At 43.3% G+C, this 24,420-nt stretch overlaps 1 protein-coding gene across 18 annotated transcripts in view; it reads left to right on the top strand.

Moving 5' to 3' along the window:
- The first annotated feature begins 548 nt into the window (after window positions 1–548).
- SRPK2 (SRSF protein kinase 2) overlaps window positions 549–24,420 on the top strand; it is a 266,464-nt gene continuing 242,592 nt past the window's right edge. For 8 of the 18 annotated variants that reach the window (XR_013360362.1, XR_013360360.1, XR_013360359.1 and 5 more), the window contains exons 1-3: window positions 6,204–6,304; window positions 7,254–7,308; window positions 8,962–9,021. Coding sequence is in view for 12 of the 18 variants with exons in the window: in XM_077863979.1 (XP_077720105.1) it covers window positions 6,209–6,304; window positions 7,254–7,308; window positions 8,962–9,021 (211 nt within the window). In the remaining 6 variants the exon portion in view is untranslated. Of the gene's footprint in view, window positions 812–6,203; window positions 6,305–6,591; window positions 6,740–7,022; window positions 7,165–7,253; window positions 7,309–8,961; window positions 9,022–24,420 lie in introns of those variants that run through there. The other 10 variants (XM_077863978.1, XM_077863975.1, XM_077863984.1 and 7 more) reach the window with 9 other exon arrangements.

Genomic DNA, 24,420 nt, shown 5'->3' with positions numbered 1-24,420 from the left:
AGTATTCCATCATGGCTATATCCATGTCCCAGTGCTTGAAAGAAATGGAACCCATGGTGTGAGAGTTCAGCATAGTTTATTATGCCTGGACCATTTAATTTGTTTAGATATGTGCTGGCATATTAGTCAATATTCTAAATCCCTACTAAGAGAGCCCTGGACAGATTTTCAGGAGCCATTTTTAACTGGCTTTTGTATAATAGGCATTTTGTTTGTAATACATTTATTACTATTGTTTACTTTCTCCAGATAATCTAGACTGCATTCCCTTTTCTTTGGTCTGAACGTTGGACTGAAAATTTTCTTTCATTTTTACTGTTTACACAATAGCCAAATGAGAGGTCTGTAAAAATCCTCACTTGTAAATCAGAGGCACTAAAAGAAAGTAGGAATGACCCCTTGTGGTGGTTTAAAAATATGTCCACATAATCTTTGTTACTCTTCCCTTCCAGAAGTGGTTTCGTGCCCCTCCTTTGAGCATGATGCTGGACTTGCACCTCTTGAATAGAATGTGGTGAAAATGATGGATTGTGACTTCTGAGGGTAGGTCACAAAAGGCATTGAAGTTTCTACCGTGCTCTCTGGGGGAAGCCAGACAGTCAAGCAGCCCTATGGAAAGATCCAGGTGGAGGAAGTGAGGCCTCCTTGAAAGAGCCAGTGAGGATCTGAGGCCTCCTGCTAACAGCCATGTGAGTGAGCCATCTTGGTAACAGGTCTTTCAGCCTTCCTCAAGCCTCCAGATGACTGCAGCCCCAGGTGACAACTTCACTCTCCAGCCAATCAGCACCCAAAGTCCTGGACCACTGAAATCGTGAGATAATAAATGTTTTGTTTTAAATTGATAAATTTGGGAGAAATTTGTTTTGCAGCCATAGATTAGTAATACATGTCTTGATGTGCATTTTATGTAAGAGCTAATATTTATTGAACAATTAGATCCTTCTCTAAGCATTTTATGTGACATAACTCATTTAATCCTCACAAATATATACGGTAGTTAGTATTACTATCCTTATTTTGCAGATCTGGAAACTGAGGCACAGAGAAACTGAGTAACTTGCCTAAGTTACCAAGTTTACGTAGTGAATGGTAAAGCTAGGATTTGACCTCTGCCAGTCTGGCTCTACTAGCCTGTACACTAACTTCTGGGTTAAATTGCTGCTTTAATGGTACTAGTGCCCCTGAGAAATATGCTGTAATAAGAGACAGGCTTAAGCTTCATCATAGAAGGTATAAATTAGATCTAAGAAAACTTTCCTAGAAATGTAAAAGCATTGGAGAGCCTTTAGAAAGGGGCTAGGATCTCATCCACCAAAGGCCCAAAGGTGGGTTGTGTGACCTCTCAAATCTGTTTCTAATTCTATGACATACTAAATATAACTTCTATGATACAGCATGATTTCATAGCTCAACTTAGAAATATTAGTGTGTAATTGGGTTTACAGCATTTTGTAATTTTCTCTTATATTTAGTAAAAATGAATACAATATGTTTGTATTTAGTAAAAATGAATTCCTTTGTGCTAGGTTGGGGAAAATGCATGTAACTGCTCTTTTCACTTCTTTTGGACTGCTATAGAGAACAAAATATATCTGGCTGTCATACTCCACCTTCTTAATTAGAATAGTCTCGTGATTAGACTTATTAGTAATAAATAATGGTAGAATAAAATAATTAAATTTATACTCAGGGTCATGAGTTTGAGCCTCACACTGGGCATAGAGCTTTAAAAAACAACTTAAAAAATGCTTATACTCTTTCTTTTTTAAAAAATTTCCTGAGGATCCTTGGGTGGCTCAGCGGTTTAGTGCCACCTTTGGCACTAAAGGTGTGATCCTGGAGACCTGGGATGGAGTCCCACGTCGGGCTCCCTGCGTGGAGCCTGCTTCTCCCTCTGCCTGTGTCTCTGCCTCTCTCTCTCTCTCGCTCTCTCTGTCTCTCAAGAATAAATAAATAAAATCTAAAAAAAAATTTAAAAAATAAAAATTTCCTTTAAAACATCATTTGAAATTCTGATGCATCTCAAATAAATTTTTCATTTTTATTAATAAATTTTTTTCCGTTAGGCTCCACACCCAACATAAGCGACTTGAACTAGAGACGAACCCTGAGATTGAGTCCTATGCTCTACCCACTGAACCAGCCATGTGCCCCCAAATTTTTAATTTTTGAATTTGCAGAGACTAGGTTTATAATTCATCATTCTTTCTGTGAGCACCTAACATAATATATGTAAATTTACTGATTGCTAATTAGGTAGGTATATTTTAATTCAATAAATTCAGAGCATTCACAAATATCCTAGGTGGCACACGTAGTTCTCTCTTAATTTATAGAAAAGATTGACAAGATCACCTTAGGGTCTTTAATCTTCTTAGAAAGATTTTTTTTTTCAGTGAGACTTTTCCTAAAAAAAAAAAAAAAAAAAATTTGGGGCAGCCCGGGTGGCTGAGCGATTTAGCACCGCCTTCAGTCTAGGGCGTGATTCTGGAGACCTGGGATCAAGTCCCACATCGGGCTCTCTGCCTCTGCCTGTGTCTCTAGCTCTCTCTCTGTGTCTTTCATGAATAAATAAAATATAAAAAAAAAGGGATCCCTGGGTGGCGCAGCGGTTTGGCGCCTGCCTTTGGCCCAGGGCGCGATCCTGGAGACCCGGGATCGAATCCCACATCGGGCTCCCGGTGCATGGAGCCTGCTTCTCCCTCTGCCTGTGTCTCTGCCTCTCTCTCTCTCTCTGTGTGACTATCATAAATAAATAAATAAATATACAAAAAATATTTTATTTATTTGAGAGAGAAAGCATGAGTATGAGCAGGGGGAGGGGCTGCTTAGCCAACTGAGCCACCCAGGTGCCCATTGGTGAGCATTTTCTTAAACACCTCTGAAAAGGTTGGTGTTTTTTGGTTTTCATTTTTTTTTCTTTTCATAGTTACTACTGCCATCTAGTAATCATAGTATATAATTCACGTACTTATTTTGTTTATTTTCTGCTTCTGGCAGTAGAATGTAAGCTCCATGAGGGCAGGGAGATTTCTGTGAGCTTTGTTCACTGCTGTAGACTCAATACCTACCATCATGCTACAGAATAGATATTTGGTAATTATTTGTTGAACAAATGAATGTAAAAGATCTAGCAGATAGATTGTGCCTCCCATCTAATTTTTTAAAAAAGATTTTATTTATTTGTTTATTTATTTATTTATTTATTTATTTATTTATTCATGAGAGATACAGAAAGAGAGAGAGGCAGAGAGACCTAGGCAGAGGGAGAAGCAGGCTCCATGCAAGGACCCCAATGTGGGACTTGTTCCCGGACCCTGGGATCACACCCTGAGCCAAAGGCAGAAGCTGAACCGCTGAGCTACCTAGGTGCCCCAAAACCCAGGGCCTCCTTTGTTTTTTCTTCTTTTTTTCAGTATTTATTTTTTTAAGTAATACACCCAACATGAGGCTCGAACTCACATTCCCAAGATCAAGAGGCGTGTGCCCTACTGAGCCAGCTAGGGGCACCCCCTATAACCGCTATAGTGTTAATTGATTCAGGCAAGCATCATCCATAGACGCTAAACCCACAGAGTGAAAGATTCTTGGGGAAGGATACTCACAAAATTTCAAAGTACTACCCCACAGGATTTTTTTTTTAATTTTTATTTATTTATTATAGTCACAGAGAGAGAGAGAGAGGCAGAGACACAGGCAGAGGGAGAAGCAGGCTCCATGCACCGGGAGCCCGACGTGGGATTCGATCCCGGGTCTCCAGGATCGCGCCCTGGGCCAAAGGCAGGCGCCAAACCGCTGCGCCACCCAGGGATCCCTTGTTTCTAAAATTGAAGTGAAATTCACCTAACATGAAGTTAATAATTTTATTTTTTTTAATTTTTTTTTTTATTTATTTATGATAGTCACACAGAGAGAAAGAGAGAGGCAGAGACACAGGCAGAGGGAGAAGCAGGCTCCATGCACCGGGAGCCCGACGTGGGATTCGATCCTGGGTCTCCAGGATCGCGCCCTGGGCCAAAGGCAGGCGCTAAACCGCTGCGCCACCCAGGGATCCCTGAAGTTAATAATTTTAGAGTGCACAATTCAGTGGCATTCATACATCCACAATATTGTGTCACCACCATGTCTTTCTAGTTCCAAAGCATTTTCATCACTACAAAATAAAACCTTATATCCATTAAGCTCTTGCTCCTCATTTCCCCTCCCCCCAGCCGCTGGCCACCACCTATCTGCTTTCTGTGGATTTGCTAATTCTAGATGTTTCACATAAATGGAATCATGCAATACAAAACAGACCTTTTGTGTCTGGCTTCTTTCCCTTGGCATAATGTTTTGAGGTTTATCCATGTTGTAGCATGTATCATTCTTCTTTTTCTTCACTCTTTTTATGGGCTGAAAAATATTTCATGGTGTGTGTATACTGCAATTTGTGTATTCATGTGTTGATGGATACTTGAGTTGTTTCTAACATTTTGGCTCCTGTGATTATTACTGCCATGTGCATTTGTGCACAAAGATTTGAGTACCTGTTTGCAATGGTTTTGGATATATACCGAGGGGTGGAATTGTTGATAATTCTTTTTTGTTTTTTGAGGAACTGTGAGGCTGTTTTTGACAGTGATTGCGCCATTTTACATTCCCACCAGCAATGTACAAGGATTCCAATATCTCAATATCCTTAACAAGACTTATTCTCCATTGATTTATTTGTTTTTTTTTTTTCATTTTTATTATTATTTTTTTATCTATTTGTTTTTAAAGATGTATTTATTTGAAAGGGTGAGAGTGAGTGGGGGAGGGGCAGAGAGTCTCAAGTAGGATCCCCACTGAACGCTGAGCCTGTGGGACTCAACATGGGGCTTGACATCCGGCTTGATCTCAGAACCCATGAGTTCATGATCTAAGCCAAAACCAAGAGTCTGACACTTAACCGCTTAACCAACTGGGTGATCAAGGCAACCTTTATTTTCTATTAAAAAAACATAGTCATCCTAGTAGGTGCAAAGGGGTGTCTCATTGTGGTTTTGCTTTGCATTTGTCTAAGGAAATTGAGCATCTTTCATGTACTTGTTGGCTATTTGTATATCTTTGGAGAAACGTGTATTCAAGTCCTTTACTCGTTTTGAACATAGACCACTTTTTTAAGTAGAAAAGAAAAAAAGCTGGCCTTACTATAGAAAAATGATTAAATGTAACATCACGAATAATGAAACAAACTGACATCATTTCCTTTCTGTTGCAACATACTGAGATGGACACAATATCATCCATATAGCGTACTTGCCAAAATTATTTAACTTGACTTTAACAGGGAACAGATGACTACAAACTGAGGAACATCCTGCAGAACAGTGAATTGGATTCCTCAAAAGAAGTCAATGTTATAAAAGAGAGAGAAAAAAAAAAAAACCCAACAACAACCAGGGATTATTCTAGACTAAAGGAGTGTAAAAAAGACATGGCAATTAAATGTAATGGACGATTCTTGATTGTATCCTGGATAGGAAAAAAGTCAGCTACAAGGGACATTTTGAAAATGTGAATATGGCCTCTGTATTAATATTAAATTTTCTTGGTATGATAATGGAATTCTGATTGCGTAGAATATCCTTGTTCTTGGTACTTATTGACATGTTAAGGGTAAAGGGTAACGATGCAAAAACTTCAATAATTCAGCAAAAACGAAACAAAGGAACTTCCATAGGCACACATACACACAAGGAAAGCAAATGTGATGAAATGTTAAAAATCGGTGCATATGGGTTAATACGGGTGTTCATTATATTTTTCTCGTAACTTCTCTGTAGGGTAGATCTTTTTGAAAATAAAAAGTTGAGAAAGTACTTACCTAGAGAGAACAAACTGATGGTTACCAGAGGGGAAGTGGGTGGGGATGGCTGAAGTAGGTGCCGGGGATTAAAGAGTCCACTCCCTCTGGGTGATTAAAATAAAAACTTAAAAAAAAAACATGTTGAGAAAGTAAAAGTTCCATCAAGTCTGAGCAGCGCTTTCAGTTCTTTGGTTTTAGCATCTTTAGGATCAGACTAGTTACTTTGGTCAGCTAAGAACACAGTCGTAGAACCAGAGAGAGTCCGCGGTGGGGAGGATATCTTTCCAAGACACTGTAATTACTTAAACAAACAAAGGAAGAGAGTGCAGTTGTCATTCGGACCCACTATCAGCTTGATTCCCATCTTTATCAGGCGGCATGATCCATGGAAAGGCTTTGGAGTCAGCTAGGCCTGAACTTGCACGGTCCCTCCGCAAAGTGTTCAACTACTTTGGACGTCGTCGCCTCCTCGCTGTAAGACGTCGGCAACAACTGCTTGGTGCGATTGTTGTGTTAAATCGTCAGACGCTTGGTGTGTGGCGAGCTGGGCTTTAATTCAGGTGCAAAGAACCCAACAAAACAAAACAACGACTTCATCACGCTTTCCATGCCGTTTGCATCTTTTCCCTCATTACGCTCCAAGCCCGCAGTGGGGTTAGGTGAGGCGGAAGGAGGAGAGGACTTCCCCAAGGTCACACGCTCGTGCGGGTCCCAGGTGTCCCCGCTCCCGGCCCTGTGCCCTTTCCACAGCCGCCAGAGGGGAGCGGGCGGCGCTCATGGGGATGCAGGGATGTCGGGGAGCAAAGGGGGCGAAGAGGCCGCGCGAAGAGCGGTGGTGCGAGACCCGCGGGGGCGCCGGCCGAGGAGGGGCGCGCGGGGAGCGCGGAGAGGCGGGGGGCCCGGGCCGCGGTGCGTGGGGCGGAGGCCGGGCGGCCGCGGGGGCGGGGTCCCGGGCCGCGGGGGGCGGGGGCCGGGCGGCCGAGGGGCGGGGCCGGGGGCCGGGGCCTGGGCCGGGGGCGCGGGGGGCGGAGGCCGGGCCGCAGGCTGCGCGGCCGGGGCAGGTGGGCGGGGGGCGGGGGGCGGGGCGGGGCCGGCGGGGGCGGGGCGGGGCGGGGGGCGGGGCCGGCGGGGCGGGTCTCGGCGGGCCCCCCGCGGGAGCAGCGGCGGCGGCGGCGGCGGCGGCGGCGGCGCAGGCGCGGTGGCCGCCTCCTCCCGGCTGGCGGAGCGAGTGGAGGAGGCTGCAGCCCGGCCCGGCTCGGCTCCCGCGTCGCCGCCGCCGCCGCCGCGGAGCCCCCCGCCCCCGCTCGGCCGCGTCGGGATGAGCTCCCGGAAAGGTGAGTGGCCCGCGGCGAGCCCTCCTCCCCGCCGCGCGGCCCCTCCGGCCGCCGGCCCGACCGTTAATGGGTGTCTTCTCTTTCCCCAGTGCTGGCCATTCAGGCCCGAAAGCGGAGGCCGAAAAGAGAGAAACATCCGAAAAAGTGAGTCCGTGCCCCGCGCCCCCGGGCCCCCGCCCCCCCGCCCCCGCCCGGGCAGGGCAGCCCGCGGCCGCGCAGGGGAAAGTTGCGGGATCCCGGGGTCGGCGGGCTCGTCCCCCCCCCCACCCCCCGGGGACGCGGGCGCTCGCCTCTGCGCCCCGGCGGGCGGCCCGGGGGGAGGGGAGGGGTGGGCGGGCGGGCGGGGGAGGGCGCGTGCGGGCCCGCGGTGCCCGGCCGAGCACCCCGGACCCCGGACCCCGGACCCGCTCCCGCTCCCGCTCCCCCGGCGGCCGCCCCTCCCTGCGCGCCGCCCGCCGGGGTCGCTGGCGTCCCCGCCCCGCCGCGCCGCGTGCAGGCGTGAGGCTGCTGCTCGGCTCGCACCTGGGCACCGGCGCCCGGGAGCCGTGGGCTCCGCGTCCTCCGCGCGCTCCGTGGGCTCCGCGTCCTCCGCGCGCTCCGTGGGCTCCGCGTCCTCCGTGGGCTCCGCGCGTGTGTGCGCGCGCGTGGGGCCGGCCTCCTCTTCCCCCCCGGCTCCCCGCCTCCCGGCCTCTTTGCGGAAAGCCGGAGCCGGGTGTCCAGCGGCCGGCCCGGGGGTGCCTGGCGCCAGCCCAGCTCCGAGACCTGAGCGCGCCGGCGCCCGCCGGGTCTCCCGTCGAAACTTTGCGCTCGGGCCGAGCCGCGCTGCGCCCCCGCCGCCCCGGGAGCTGGCGGGAGGGGGTGCTGCTGGAGCCGTGCCAGCCCCCGCCCCGCCCCGCCCCGCCCCCCAGCCCGCGCGGACCCGAGGGGGAGCCTTTCCTGGAGAGCCGCTCGGAGACCGCGCAGCGCCCCCGCCCCTGGCTTTCGGCGTCTTTCGCTCCAGGATGCGTGGCTTCTCCCTTCCTGTGGAGCGAGACACACTCCGTGGCATTGGGGGTCTTGTAGGGAACGGCGGCCCGTGATCATCCTCAGGACCGGACCCTGCGGCGTTCCTGGGCTTCCCCCTCCTCGGCGCCTTGGTCTCTTGCCTGCAGAATTTCCTGCCCTCCCTGAACACTGCCCTGAGGCCTCACCAGCGCGGTGCTGCTATCATGACAATTTTTCTGTTCACTGGAGATGGGATAGGGCTTGTAAAGCATTTTCAGGGTTTTCCAAAATGGGCATCTCGCTATAGTTAATGCCTTTTCTTGGAAGACAAAAAAAAAAAAAAAAAAAAAAAGATTATATTAGAGTGACGGAAACATACTTATGAAGGAATTGAGGAACTGGTGGGTAAAAAAAAAAATCTGATACTGGATTCTTAAAAGGTGAAAACGGGATGGACGCGGTAGTTGGAGATGCTTTACAAAATGACTTGGCCAGCTTTCAAGTCAGGGCCTTAAATTTGGGATTTCCTTTGAATGTCGGAAGATGAAGCCCGCGAGTAAGGAAGAACTGTAACGTTTAGGATCCTGAGTATTGGGTTTTAAAAACAACCTTAAATACAAAGCATTTATTTTCACATACTGCATTATGTTTAGAAATGTAAAAGGGAATTGGAAAAAAAGCGCGTCCTCGGTTTTGGGAATGGCTATGTGTATGTATACACGTATGTAATGTGTATGTTGTATGTGGGCATGCGTGTAGAAAAGCAGTTTTAGTTAACTAAGTCAACACGTATTTCATATTTTCATGTTTCAGGGAATGACTATCCTAATGGCCAAGAGCCTTTTTTGGTCTGCTGCAGTTTGGATTTATGTGGTATGTTTATAAAGAATTAGCGTATATCCACAATATCCAGTTTTTGCTCTCAGAGGTAACTGTACCTATGTGGTAAGATTTGAGGGAAAAGCCCCCCAGGCAGTGGCAGAGTGACTTGAATGGTTTGCAAGGTAATTAACAAGAGACCAGCCCAATTATATAACAGATTAATGGGGTGCCATTTTTTGCTTAATTCTTTGAATTAAGACACTATTTTAAAGGAATGCTTGATATGATTTATTCACATATTCAACAAGTATTTGCGTGCCTTTTCTTGGAGTTGGTGATGGAGCTTTGAACAAGAAAGTCAAAGCTCCTCATGAAGGTTATATTCTGCGGATATTAGGGGGACCACCTAGGAAGATGACAAATCAGGATGGCAACTTCAGGTAGTGCTAAGGGATAGGGACCAAATTAAGATGAGGTGCCTTAAGTGATAGTGATGACATTTGAACACTGCGCCAGGCACGGTGCAGATAGCTTTACACACCTCTTATCCCTTGTGACAACACTAGAAGGTAGGCACTGTTATTAGTTACCATTCTACAGATGAGCAACTAACATTTCCAGAAACTAGAATGAGGAGGAGGAGATGGGAGTGTGGCAGAGGCCTTGGGGAGGACTGGACTAGGAATGTTAGAAGACCCTAAAGGTCAGGGTGACTGGAGTGCTGCTGGAGAAGGTGGGGCCATGGGAGGATGAGAGCAGGTAGGGCCTTGCCCTGTAGGCCATCAGAGGATTACCCATGGGAGTGACAGGGTCGGTTCCTGTTTTAAAAAGAGCACTGGCCATCTGTGGAGAATGGATTGTCAGGGGTAGGGAGAAGTAGAAACTGGGAGCTGGCCTTCCGTCTATGAAGGAAACCATGGTGACTTGGTTCAGGGTGCAAGCAGTGGTGCTAGAAGTGGTGGAAGAGATTTCAGGAGAGGCCTGCTGGTCTGAGAAGTCCTCATTTTACAGTCAGCCCTGACAGAGGTGATAGTCTGGACCAGAATTCAGGTCTCCTGATGCCCAGTGATTTTATTTTTTCATTAATTCTCCAGTGGAGGAAAAGGAATAATAGGTCTAATTTTAAACCATATAAATAAAAAGATTGGCGAACCTAAATTGTGTAACAAACAACACGGGCCTGGTTTGATGTAATATGATCTACTTTTGTCATTATCCACTTGTATACACAAGCTGACTCTTCATTTTCATTCAATTCATTTCTGTGAGCTTTTATGAATTGAGCCAGTTCCCATAGGCTACTTTTTTAGTACGCTGGAATTTATGGTTGTCAGGAATAACATTAAGATTTCTCTAGTTAGCTGAGTCAAAAATTTAATCTTGTCAGATTGTTCCAGCGAGTTTAGTTTGCTAATTATTAATTGAGCTGCTTTGTGAGTAACATGCAGCAGGGAGGGATGACAGTGTCAATTCAATCGTGAATCTCAAGAATTAGCTAAATCATATGGCTTGGGGTAGTGTTGCTTTGGGGCATGAATGAATATAACATTTTTGAAGGATCTTTATTTTTTGTATGCATGTAACTTTTTCACTAAGACAATTCATGTACTAAAAGATTTAGCTTTTATTTTATTTTTTAAGATTTAGCTTTTAAAGTGTATAATATGCTGGTTTTTAGTATATTCACAAAGCTTTGGGACCATCACAATTATTAATTTGAGAATATTTTCATCCTCCCTGCCAGAAATAAACCCCATACATACTTAGCAGTCATTCCTTATTTTCCTCTGCTCCTGATTTGTTTTCAATCTCTACAAACTTACATATTCTGGATATTTTATATAAATGGAATCATACAATGTATTAGTTTGGGGTCTGATTTCTTTCGCTTAGCATAATGTCTTCAAGACTCATCCATGTTGAGGCAAGTATTGGTACTGAATTTATACTGCCAAATAATGTTGCATTATATTGATATGCCATGTTTTACTTGTCCATTCGTCCATGATGAGGATTCAGGTTCTTTCCGGTTTTCTTTCTTTTTTTTTTTTTTAATTTTTATTTACTTATGATAGTCACACAGGGAGAGAGAGAGAGAGGCAGAGACATAGGCAGAGGGAGAAGCAGGCTCCATGCACCGGGAGCCCGACGTGGGATTCGATCCCGGGTCTCCAGGATCGCGCCCTAGGCCAAAGGCAGGCGCTAAACCGCTGCGCCACCCAGGGATCCCTCTTTCCGGTTTTCGACCATAAATTATTATTTTAAAAAATACTTTATTTATTTATTTATATTTATTTATTTTATTTATGATAGAGAGAGAGAGAGAGGCAAAGACATAGGCAGAGGGAGAAGCAGGCTCCATGCACTGGGAGCCCGATGTGGGATTCGATCCTGGGTCTCCAGGATCGCGCTCTGGGCCAAAGGCAGGCGCCAAACCCCTGCACCACCCAGGGATCCCTATTTATTTATTTTAGAGAGAAATAGCATGTGTGCAGGGAGAGGGGCAAAAGGAGAGGGAGAGAATCTCAGGCAGACTCCACACTGAGCATGAAGCCCCTTGCAGGGCTTGATCTCCACTACCCAGAAATCACAACCCAAGCAGAAACCCAGAGTTGGATGCTCAACTAACTGAGCCACCCAAGCGTTTATTTTTTTATTGTATAAGAATTATTATAAATTATTTTTGTATATGAATTATTTTTTAATTCCTTTAAAAATTTTATTTCATCATATATATTTTTTAAAAGTAATCTGTACACCCACTGTAGGGATTGAATTTACAACCTCCATGAATATGAGTCACGAGCTCTACTGACTGAGCCAGCCAGGTGCCCCAACTCCTTTATTTTATTTTACTAAAGAGATTTTGTTTATTTTATTGGGGGAAGGGCAGAGAGGGAAGGAGAGAGGGACAAGCAGACTCCTCCTTGAGAGCAGAGCCAGAAGCAGAGCTCGATCTGATGACCCTGAGATTCTGACCTGCACCAAAACCAAGAGTTGAACTCCTAGCTGAATGCTTCCCCTAGACGCCCCCAACTCCTTTTTTTAAAAATTGAACTTTCATTTTGGAATTGTATGACTCACAAGAAGTTGCAAAAATGGTACAGAGTTCCCTGTATAGCCTTTATCCAGCTTCCCCTCAGTGGTGGTATCTAACATAGAACATTATCAAAACCAGGGAATTGATATTTACACAATACTATTAACTGAAATAAGATTTGACCAGTTTTTGTTTATACACTGTGTGTTCTCTCAAATGGATCACTTGTGTACATTAGTATAGTCATGACCAGGATTAGGATGCAGAGCTGCTTCACCACAGAAAAACTTCCTCTTGTTACATTTTATTTCTTTTAAAGATTTTATTTATTTATTCATGAGAGACAGAGAGAGAGAGAGAGAGAGAGAGAGAGACAGGAGAGACACAGGCAGAGGGAGAAGCAGGCTCCCTGTAGGGAGCCCGACGTGGGACTCGATCCCAGGACTCTGGGATCATGCCCCGAGCCAAAGCAGAGGGTCAACTGCTGAGCCACGCAGACCTCCCATCTTGTTACATTTTAATAAGAGCCAGACCCTCCCCTGGGCCCTAACCCCTGGCGAGCACTGATCTGTTTATTCCTAATTTTGCCACATTGAGACTTCTATAAGGGAGTTACACAGTATGTAACTATTTGAGGTTGTCTTGTTTCACTCAGCACAGTGCCCTTGAGACTCATCCTTGTTGTTGGGTGTATCATTAGCTCATTCCTTTTTACTGCTTAGTAGTATTTCATGGTGTGAATGTACCACGGTTTGTTTATCCATGTACCTGTTGAAAAACATATGGATAGTTTCCAGTTTTTGATTATTAACAAAGCTGCTGAACATTCGTGTACAGTTTTTTATGTGAACATGTTTCCATTTCTGTAGGATAAATACCCAAGAGAATGATTGCTGGAGGGCTTATGTGTGACTTTCTAGCGGGTTAGCAACTTGTTCTTGATCTGTCTTTCCGTCTGTCTCTTTTTCTCCCTCTGTACAGTATCTGTGATCTCTGTGCGTGCTGTTGATGGTGAGATTCTGTGCTCTATCTTTTGGGCTTTGACTCTCTGTTGGGTGGATCCTGTAGGTTATCACTTATCTGTGTTCTCTAGTATAAGTTCCGACTGCTACAGAAAATGATAGGCACAGGATTGGTGGCGCTGGATGAGTAAATCACACAGGTGAAACAATTTAGGAATGCTGTCAGGCAAGTTGATATCTTTATTGGGGAAGCCTCAACCCTTTCCTGTGGTACAAACTCAGGCTCACAAGCCCATGACCTTGGAATACCTATCATGGAAGATAATCACTTATTTTTGACTTCTTGTTTTGTTACGCGCTGTTTACTCAGCAAATATTTTTGCTTACCACAATACAATTCATTTTTAAAACAATTTTTCATTTACTAATTTGGGAGAGAGACAGTGAGAGCATAAGCAGGGGGAGGGGCAGAGGGAGAAGGAGAAGCCGACTCCCCTTGGAGCAGGGAGCCTGATACAGAGCTCCATCCCAGGACCCTCGGATCATGACCTGAGCTGAAGGCAGACGCTTAACCAACCGAGCTCCCCAGGCGCCCCCCAGAATACAATTCAACATAACACATATGAAGCAGATTCCTAGCGCTAGGCAATGTGTTGTATGCTAGGAAGATTAAGATAAAGCTTGTGTCTCATGGTCAGTAGACCCTTGTGATAAGCACTGTGATTTAGAGGCAGTGGCATTTTGATTGGTAAGGGAAGGCTTTAGGAAGAGATCTGGTTTAATTTTAGCACTACTGTTATTCTAATGAAATAGCCTTTTAAAAAATGATTAAAATTAAGTAATATGGTCTTGGACAATGTGGACAGTACAGAATAATTTAAAGAATTAAACATCAGTTGTAGATCCACTGATTATTTTGGTGCATATTTTTTTCTAGCTTTATTGATATATTATTGCCATATAACATGTAAATTTAAGGTGCACAACATGATGATTTAGTGCATGTGAAATTGTGAAATGATTGCCACAGTAATCATAGTTAAACACCTTCATCCTCTTACATAATTACCTTTTTTTTCTTTTTGGTGGTGATAGCAATTAAGCTCTACTCTCTTAGGAACTTCCAAGTATATAATACAGTGCTGTTATAGTCTACTTGTGCATTTTTTTAATTGAGTTGTAGCATATATATGTATGTGTAAAGTGCACTAATCCTAAGTGTACAGTTTGATTTTTACATATATTCATACCCTTATAACCACCACCCAGATGCAAGATACAGACTCTTCTAATACCTACCTTATAAGGTTGGTTCCTCAAGCCTCTCCCCAGTTTATACCCTGCCACCCAGAGGTAACCATTTTGCTCCTATCTGTCATTACTGATTACTTACCTGTTCTTGAACTTCATATAGAATATACTCTTGTGTCTGGCTTTTTTCACTCAACACATCTGTGAGATTTGTTCAGTGGTGTTGCAGGTACCAGTAGTTCACTGTTACTGCTCTGTACTATTCCATTGAATGAATATACAATTTACTTGTCTTTTCTGTTGATGAGTATTTTTTCTTCAGTCTTTAGTTATTATGAATAAAGCAGCTATAAACATTCTTTTTTTTTAAATCTCATTACCATACAGCTTGTAACTGATGGTATTATTATTTTTCTAAGATTTATTTATTTGGAAGAGAGAGTGAGCTGGAGGAGGGCCAGAGGGGGATAGAGAGAGAAAGAGAGAGAGAGAGAGAGAGAGAGAAAATCTTCAAGTAGACTCCCTGCTGAGTGTGGAGCCTAAGGGGAGGGTGGGGGGAGGAACTCTATCCCACAACCTTGATATCATGACCTGAGCTGAAACCAAAAGTCGGATGCTCAAACGACTGAACCAGGCAGCTATAAACATTCTTGTACTGTCCTTTTGTGGACATTTGCATTCATTTCTCTCGGAGATAAGCCCTTGCAGTTGAATTGCTAGGTTATAGAATAGGTATATGTTTAGTGTTAGTAGTAATGGCAAAGATATTTTCCCCTTAGCTTTATTATGAAATGATTTTGATTGAACTTTTAAAATTTTGGCTATTCTGGCTATATATTGATGCCTCATTGTGGTTATGTTTTGCATTATTCTGCATGATGGTGTTGACCATCTCTTCATATGTTTATTGGTCATTTTTTTTTTTTTTAAGATTTTATTTGTTCATGAGAGACACAGAGAGAGGCAGAGACATAGGCAGAGGGAGAAGCAGGCTCCCTGTGGGGAGCCCAATGCACGACTTGATCCCAGGTCTCCAGGATCACACCCTGGGCCAAAGGCAGGCGCTAAACTGCTGAGCCACCCAGGCGTCCCTGTTTATTGGTCATTTGAATTTCCTATTTTGTGAAGTGCTTGTTTTGTCTTTTGCCCTTTTTAAAAAAATTGGCTTAAGTCTTTTTTTCTTACAGAAAGTTGACACTTTTATTGAGATATAATTTACATACCATACTTCTGTTTAAAGTGTACAGTTCAGTAGTTTCGTAGATTCACAGAGTTACATTACACTGGATCTTGAAGATCCAATAGTAATTTGCCAAGTAAGAGGGGACAGAGTGAGGACCTTCTAGGCAGAAGCAGCATTGCAGCTGATATAGACATGCGGAGGTGTAAATGGTATGCTTGTATTTCTGGAATGTCAAGCAGGTAGGAAAAGCTGGGGTGCAGGGTGTGGTGAGCAATGAGTGGAGCTCATTTGTCTGAGGCAGTTGACAAGGGACTGGGGAGCTGTTAAGAGGCACAGGTTGAGATTTTTAGAAAGATTAGCTACTATGTGGAGAATGGCTTAGAGGCCAGGAGTTCCATTAGGAGGCTATTGGAGCAGGCTTCCGGAGACTGATGGGTATTAAGGAAGCAGTAGAATTCACTGGGTTTAGTGTCCAATTTAATGTGGGAGGAGCGAGATGTCTGGGTGGCTCAGTGGTTGAGCATCTGCCTTTGGCTCAGGGCATGATCCCCGGAATTCCCGGAATTCCCGCATGGGACTCCCTGAAGGGATCCTGCTTCTCCCTTTGCCTGTGTCTCTGCCTCTCTCTGTGTGGCTCTCATGAGTAAATAAATAAAATCTTTAAAAAAGAATAATGTGGGAGGAGCATGGGAGGGGTCTAGGAGGAATCCCGTTTCTGAATGAGCAAAATTTGTGGATGTGGTGTTGTCATTCCTCAAGATAGAGAATGCAGAGCCTATTTGGGAAAAGCTAATGTTGGCTCTGGTTAGGCTATTAGAGGTGTCTGGGTGGGTCCAGTGAGACTAGTCAGTGTTTGCAGCTAGAGCACTGGGAAGAGCTGTGGTTGGGAGATGTGAATTGGGAGTTGTTGGCAATCGCTGTTGGTGGCTATTGGTTGAAGGTGCTGAGTGTGAACAGAAGAAAGCCATAGTTAGGGTTGGTAAAGGAGGAGCCAGAGAGGAGAACCAGGAGAAAAGGGATTCACAGAGACCAAGAGAATCGTCAGCCGAGTCATAGTCTGCAAAAAAGTTCAAGTGAGATGAGCCCCAATCTTGACCTTTGATTTTGGCAGTTCGGGAGTCATTAGAGACTGGTGAATTTGCATGAGTGAATAGGGTGACTGGACAGTGGAATCTTTTTCTCTTTTTAAAGGATTACTCCTTGGGACATCTGGATGGTATAGTCGATTAAGCACCGGAGTCGTGGTTTCACTCAGGTCGTGATCTCAGGGTTGTGAGTTGGAGCCCTGCCTTGGGATCTGAGCTCAGTGCAGAGACTGCTTAAGACTCTACCTTAGAAAATTACTCTTTGAGTAAACTTTGTGTAAAGGAGAAAAGGTAGGGACTGGTTCTTGAGAAGTGGGTCATGCCCCCCCCCCCCCCCCCCAATCCCATGTAAGCAGATGGCAAGGAGTTAGGGAGAGGTTGAAAGGTTGAAAACACTGTCAAGGAGGATTTTGGAGCAAAAGCTGAGTTGACAGGAAGGGGTGGGATCAGAGACAGGTTTGTTTTGGACATAAGGACAGTGACTTTCCCTGATATGAGGAAAGCTATAGGTTGCATGTTTTATTTTATTTATTTTATTTCTTAATTTATTTTATTTTTAAAAAGATTTTATTTATTTATTCATGAGAGACACAGAGAGAGAGAGGCAGAGACAGAAGCAGGCTCCATGCAGGGAGCCCGACACGGGACTTGATCCGGGTCTCCAGGATCAGGCCCTGGGCCAAAGGTGGTGCTAAACCGCTGAGCCACCCAGGCTGCCCAGATTGCATGTTTTAAAAAACATATTACTAGACCTTGCTGGAGTGTTACATAATACATCATATAGGTGCGGTTTTATCTTTGGAAAATTAAAAACACTGGAATGGAGTTACATCTGGCCCTGGGGATTTTGTACCTGTTGTAAGTGCAGGAAAGGTTGGCTGTTACTAGGCTTCTGGTGTTACTGCTGTCCTATTTTCTCAATGACATATCCAGCTGTCCCAACTCTGTTGTGTTTCCACATATTGAGTATGCTGACTTCTCTCTGCTGTAATTCTATGTTGTTTTAATTGCTTTAGTTTTCAATACATTTTACCGTTTTTTGGTAGGCCAGGGGCTCCCTTACCTCTCCTATATACACCTTACCCTTCTTTTCAGAATTTTTTGGCAAGTCTTGCATAATTATTCATTAAGATCCTATTTCCAAGTCCCCACCCCCATTGTTTGTGTTTGATGTTTGGTTTGAGGTGATTGAATATGTAGATTAATTGAGGGAGACCTGAAAAGTTCTGAATTGGGAACACATTTTAAAAAGTGACTTTATTTATTTTTTATTTTTTATTTATTAATTTTTATTTATTTATTAATTTTTTTTAAGATTTTATTTATTTCATGAGAGAGACACAGAGAGAGGCAGAGACATAGGCAGAGGGAGAAGCAGGCTCTATGCAGGGAGTCCGATGTGGGACTTGATCCCAGGACTTCTGGGATCACTCACTGGGCCAAAGGCAGATAGATGTCCAACCGCTGAGCCACCCAGGAGTTTCACATTTTTATTTATTTATTTATTTATTTTATTTTTATTTTTTTTACATTTTTATTTTTTAAAGCTTTATGCTCAACCTGGCCCTTGAATTCTCAACCCAAGATCGAGAGTCACATGTTCTAATTAAGCCAGCCAGGTGCCTGTAAAAAAGTGACTTTAAAAACATTATGTATCATATCTGGAAACTGTAGAAATATATAAAGAGGAAAGCAAAAATGATTCATTGTCAATATCCAGCAAGATATGCACAGATAGGATTTTGTTATATATAGGATTCATTTATTTCCTTCTAGGCTTTTTCCCCATTCTTGTGTTTTTTAGTTTGCTTTATCATTGCATATATGATTTTGTATCCTGCTTTCCTTATTTAGCATTTTGTCATAAACATCTTTAACGTCCTTAAAAACTTTTTATAACCAATTACTGACTGTTTAACATTGTAATCTACTTAACTAATTCGCTTAAACATTTTTCTTTCTAGACAAATGTTTCCTGTTTTCAGGAATTATAATACTATAGTGAATACTTTTGTCTGCATTTCAGATTTTTTTAGCCTATGGATTTCTAGAATGGAAAAATTGAATCAAGGCAGTGAATCTTTTATTTTTTATATTTATTTATTTATTTATTTATTTATTTATTTATTTATTTATTTATTTAAAGATTTTATTTATTTATTCATGAGAGACACAGAGAGAGAGAGAGAGAGAGAGGCAGAGACCCAGGCTGAGGGAGGAGCAGGCTCCATGCAGGGAGCCCGACAACGTGGGACTCAATCCCGGGTCTCCAGGATCATTCCCCGGGCTGAAGGCAGCGCTAAACCTCTGAGCCACTGGGGCTGCCCAAGGCAGTGAATCTTTTAAAGCCAAATTTTGGAAAGCTCTCGTAAAGAAGAGTTAGCAGGACTAGAACTAGCTAGAACATGAAGAAGGAAAGCAATGTAAAAAAATGGCTGCATGAGTTCTATCTTAAAATGTTACACTTAAGAAAGAATAAGAAAGTTGGGCAGAGTTGTTTGGAGATGGGGAAAAAGATCTTGTTTTAGACACATGGAATTTGAAATGGCATGTGGCGGGCGGCCCCGGTGGCACAGCAGTTTAGTGTCGCCTGCAGCCCGGGGTGTGATCCTGGAGACCCAGGATCGAGTCCCACGTCAGGCTTCCTGTATGGAGCCTGCATCTCCCTCTGCCTCTGTCTCTGCCCCTCTCTCTCTGTCTCTATGAATAAATAAAGTCTTAAAAAAAAAATGAAATGGCATGTGGCCAAAAGTAGGGACATTGGAGGGAGTGGGTGCCCCAGTGGGAGGCTGGGACTTAGAAAAGACATTGAAGACTTTTTTGTTTTTAATGATTTTATTTATTTATTTGAGACAGGCAGCGATAGCGAGAGAGCGCACTAGCAGGGAGGAGAGGGAGAAGTTGGCTCCCCAGTGACAGGGAGCCTGATGCAGGCTCCATCCCAGGACCCTGAGATCATGACCTGAGCCTAAGGCAGCTGCTCAACATTGCCAGCATTGGCTCAGGCCACCGGGCACTCTGAGGATGGTTTTGGGTGGCAGGTTCAGCTTACTGATGTAGGAGGGCTGTGGCCTCAGACTTGGGGAATGCTTGTTAGACAAAATAAGCTAAAGATCAGAGTAAAGGGAACAAATAAATACAACAGAGAAAAGTGCAAGGACAATGAAATTTGACAAAAGTTTGTTAGATTTGTTCATTTAGTTCATCATCATTGATGGCCTTCATATTTCAAGGGTTAGTATTCTATCTATCTTGACAATTTAAGAGTCTTATGCTCTACTGACTGAGCTAGCCGGGCATGCCTGTCTTGACAATTTAGGAAGAATTTACTGGTCATAGGTATACCCAGTGTACCCCCTAGGGTATACTTTCTTAACAACTGTTCTGTGTACCGTGCATCAGTATTAACTGTAGTCATATGCTGCATCGTACCACTTCCCCTGTACTTATTTGTCTTAAAAATTTGTACATTTGGCCACTTTCCTTTACTTCCCCTTTCCGTCATCCCCTGCCTCTGGTAACCTCAAGTCCTATCTTTTTAAAAATTTCATTTTTTAGGGGCACCTGAGTGGCTCAGTCGTTTAAGTGTCTGCCTTTGGCTCAGGTCATGCTCCCAGGTTTCTGGGATGGAGCCCCAGGTCAGGTTCCCTGCTCAGCAGGGGAGTCTACTTATCCCTCTTCCTTGTCCCTCCCCCTGCTTGTGTGAGGTCTCGATCACTTTCTTTCTGTCAAATGAATAAATAAAGTCTTTTAAAAAAATTTCATTTTTTTAGAACAATTTTAAATTTATGGAAAAGCAGTTAAGGTAGTACCAGGAGAGCCTGTGATACTTATTTCGGTCTCACGTGACCCTGGATATTTGATCCAGGCTACAACTAACTGTTGGCAAAACAATGAGACTTCTGTTTTTCTTTGTTTTATGGAATTACATTTGTTATTATAACTTAACGATTTATTTGCTTTTTAAAACAACAGGCTTGTGTACAGCGTTAATGAGGTTCCATCCTAAAGTATAATTCCACAAACGAGTTGAATTTACTTCCCTCCCTTTTTTTTTTTTTTTTTTTTTTAACTCAAAGACAGAGAGAGAGGCAGAGACACAGACAGAGGGAGAAGCAGGCTCCATGCAGGAAGCCTGACTTGGGACTGGATCCCGGGTCCCCAGGATCACATCCCGGGCTGCAGGCGGCGCTAAACCGCTGCGCCACCAGGGCTGCCCTACTTCCCTCCTTTTAAATTGATTTTATTGGGTTGATATCTCTAAGACTCCCAAATTTGTATTGATTACAGTGATTTCAGCCATTTCCCCCAGAAGGTTCTCAGTGAAGAGTGGCTTATCCCTCCTCTGCCATCCTTTCTGACCAGCTCCTCTGAGCCGGGTTCCTCAGGGAGTGATCTTCTGTCCCCTGCCATCAAGCCTAGCATGACCATGATCCTGACTGTTCACTTCCTCTTGTCTTGAAGATTTTTTCCCCTTATTATGTTAAAGATAGGATAATTGAGAGAGCAGTCTATCATAATAAATGCTCTGTAAGGACTGGAGTATAGGGAAACTATCTTTTTTGAGGGATTAATTTTTGGGAAAAGACCATGTTTTCTATATTTGGGCATATATGAGTCTTGAGCCTTAACTAGCTAAGTCCTGCAAAATGTATTATGTAATGTTTTGCCCCCAGTATTTGAATGAAGTTCTACATTGAATATCTTTGTAGTCACACTACTTTGCTAATAAGATTAATGATTGATTTATCTATTCCTGTGTGCATTTATTTCAGCTATCTCTTGGACAAATAATGTAAATATTTTTAGACATCCTTCTTAAAGTGTGGGACCTAAAAAGATCTGGTCCAGTCGGAACATCCAGATGAGGTTGTTGAATGAATGCTCTGAGCATTGTAACCCATGACTGTTACTCACTTTAGTGGAGCATAGAGTGTGGGTGTCCTGTCCCCTGTAGGACTGAAGTTTTGTAGATGTGCCTGCCCTTGGGTGGGCAGGTGTTAACTAGGTAGGGTGCAGGAAGGAATAAAGAAAGACTTCCACCACCTAGGAGTACCTTGTAACCCGAAGCAGAAGTCTGAGATGTAGAAGAGAGAACAGCTCACTTGGAAGGAATTCCCAGCTCCTGGGAAGCCTGTGCCTGGGTGCTTGCTTCTGGCACCCAGAGAGCAGGGGTGCTCTGATGCTTCTACCAGCTAGCTACTGCTGCCACTTACAAAGGGAATCTTATCCTACTGGTTATTTTTATTTCTAGAGTATCTCACTGAAAGATTTTTTTTGAGGAGGAGGTACGATGTGTTTTATCCCAAAATATGTCATAACTGAATGTCACTTGCGGCATTCATGTGGAATTGACTCTTTCACAGATGAAGCACACCACATGAAGGCTGTGTGTCTGAGAATGCAGTGACTGGCACCCAGACAAGTGTTTTTCACCCTTGCTTTGCAGGAGCAGAATGCTTTTTTATTTTTATTTTATTTTTAAAAAATTTAAAAAAGATTTTATCTGTTTATTCCTGAGAGACACACAGAGAGAAGCAGAGACATAGACAGAGGAAGATACAAGCTCCATGCAGGAAGCCCGATGTGGGACTCAATCTGGGACTCCAGGATCATGCCCTGGGCCAAAGGCAGACGCTTAACCACAGAGCCACCCAGTCGTCCCCAGAATGCATGCATGCATTTATTTATCTATCTATCTATCTATCTATCTATCTATCTATCTATCTATCTATCTATTTTCCCCAGAATGCTTTTAAAATCAGATTTTATAGAGAACTCTTTTATGTAAAGTGGAAAAAGTTCTGGGAGAGTTGACAGGTTAGGGGTCCTGCTGCCTGGCCTTCCCCTCATCCCCTGTGGTGCTCACTAACTGAAGGCCTGAAGCATCTAAATTACTTGATTAAAGTTACTTATCCTGTTTAATGCTTGAGCCCGTTAGTGTTCATTGAAACTCTTGGGCCCTGATTCAGTGGTCTTTGAAACCGCCATTTGATCTGCAGAAAAAACAAGCAATTCTGAGGCTGATACAGAAGATAGTTTCTGGGGCACCTGGATGGCTCAGTGGTTGAGCATCTGCCTTTGGCCCAGGGCATGATCCCAGAGTCCTGGAATTGAGTCCTGCATCAGGCTCCCTGCATGGAGCCTGCTTCTCTGCCTATGTCTCTGCCTATGTCTCATGAATAAATAAATAAAGTCTTAAAAAAAAAAAAAGGAGATAGTTTCTAACCTCCTAAAGAGATCATTGCAAGAACCCTATTTATTATGTAAAGATGTTATTATTATTATTATATTTTTAAAAAGATGTATTTATGTATCCATGAGAGACACAGAGAGAGAGGCAGAGACATAGGCAGAGGGAGAAGCAGGCTCCCCATGGGGAACTCAATACAGGACTCCATCCCAGGATCCTGGGATCACACCCTGAGCTGAAGGCAGATGCTCAACCACTGACCTACCCAGGTGCTCCTATTATTTATTTTTTTAAGATAACCTCTATACCCAGTGTAGAGCCCACAACCCCATGATCAGGAATCGTCTGCTATACTGACTGAGGCAGCCCAGGCACTGCAAGAACTTTATTTAAAATTATTTTATTTTATTTTATTTTATTTTATTTATTTATTTATTTATTTATTTATTTATTTATTTATTTATTTCTGTAAAAAAAAGATATTCTCTTTTCTTTTCTTCTTTTTTTTTTTTTGATATTCTCTTTTCTTGAGTGGAGATGATGACTAATGGCATGCTGCATGGGTCTGGATTTTTTTATCATGTGCATATATAGTAGGAGTGGGATGGAAGTTACCTTAGGTAGAAAATTTTAGTGTACGCTAAGATAGTTTTTAAAAAGTGTAGTTTTGTTTTCTGTTTTAGCTTTGAAAACTTGCATTTTGTTTTGTTTTTTAGTAGCTACAAGGCCGAGGCTTTCAATGTCCTTTATATAGCAACTGATACTCTGTAGGTCTAAAAGTAACAGAGCAGACCTTTTAAGGGAAAGCTCTTATGCCTACTACCTGCAGCATCTTTGCCATCAAGTAAGGGACACTCAAAGATAAGTTTAGTTTTTAGAGGATTCTGGGCTTTGTCTATTACTTTGTGTAGGAAAAGGCAATCTCACTTTTCCAACTTACCAAGGAAGATATGATGAGTTCCCATTTTCCCAAAGTCTGGTTTGCCTTTGAATATTCTTTACTGAGGCTGATATTGCTATCAGAGGTAGCTGACCAGGGTTTGAATTTTGAAGAGATCATTTTTCTCAGTGGTATTAGATAATTTAAATTTTTCTAAAGCTCAATGTTTCCATCATAAGGTAGAGGTTAGGTACTCAGAGAGTAAATGTGAGGATTAAGTGAGATACACACACACACTTACTCTGTGTGGCACGTAATAAATACTCAGTAAGCAGTAGCTCTTAGTTTTATGTTTTAGTTGTATTTTAGAGATTTTCATAATAGGAAAAAAGATAAGCTATGGAATTGTGAAAATTTATCTAAATATGTACATGCCTTTATTTTGGTTGGCCTGAATTTTTAAAAGTCGAACATTAATGTTACATTAATTTCAGGTGTACTGTACAGTGATTCAGCAGCTCTGTCACAGTACCATTGATTATATGCCCTCTGCTGTATCTTTCATCCTGGTGACTGACTTGTTCCACTGCTGGAAGGCCGAACCTCCTCCTCTCTGCTCCCACTTTGCCCATTCCTCTATTCTTACTCCCCTCTGGCAACTATCCGTTTGTTCTCTGTATTTATGGGTCTGTTTCTGCTTTTTTGTCTCTTCATTTGTTTTTTTAGATTCACCCTAGAAGTGAAGTCATGTGGTATTTGTCTTTCTCTGTCTTAACTTCAAAATACCCTCTAGGCATATCCATGTTGTTACAAATGGCAAGATCTCATTTTTTATGGCTGAGTAATATTCCATTGT

Source organism: Canis aureus, chromosome 21 (genome assembly GCF_053574225.1).
Source record: "Canis aureus isolate CA01 chromosome 21, VMU_Caureus_v.1.0, whole genome shotgun sequence".
Classification (NCBI taxonomy): domain Eukaryota; kingdom Metazoa; phylum Chordata; class Mammalia; order Carnivora; family Canidae; genus Canis; species Canis aureus.
The sequence above is the reverse complement of the archived record's forward strand: the minus strand, read 5'-3'. Positions and strand labels throughout refer to the sequence as shown.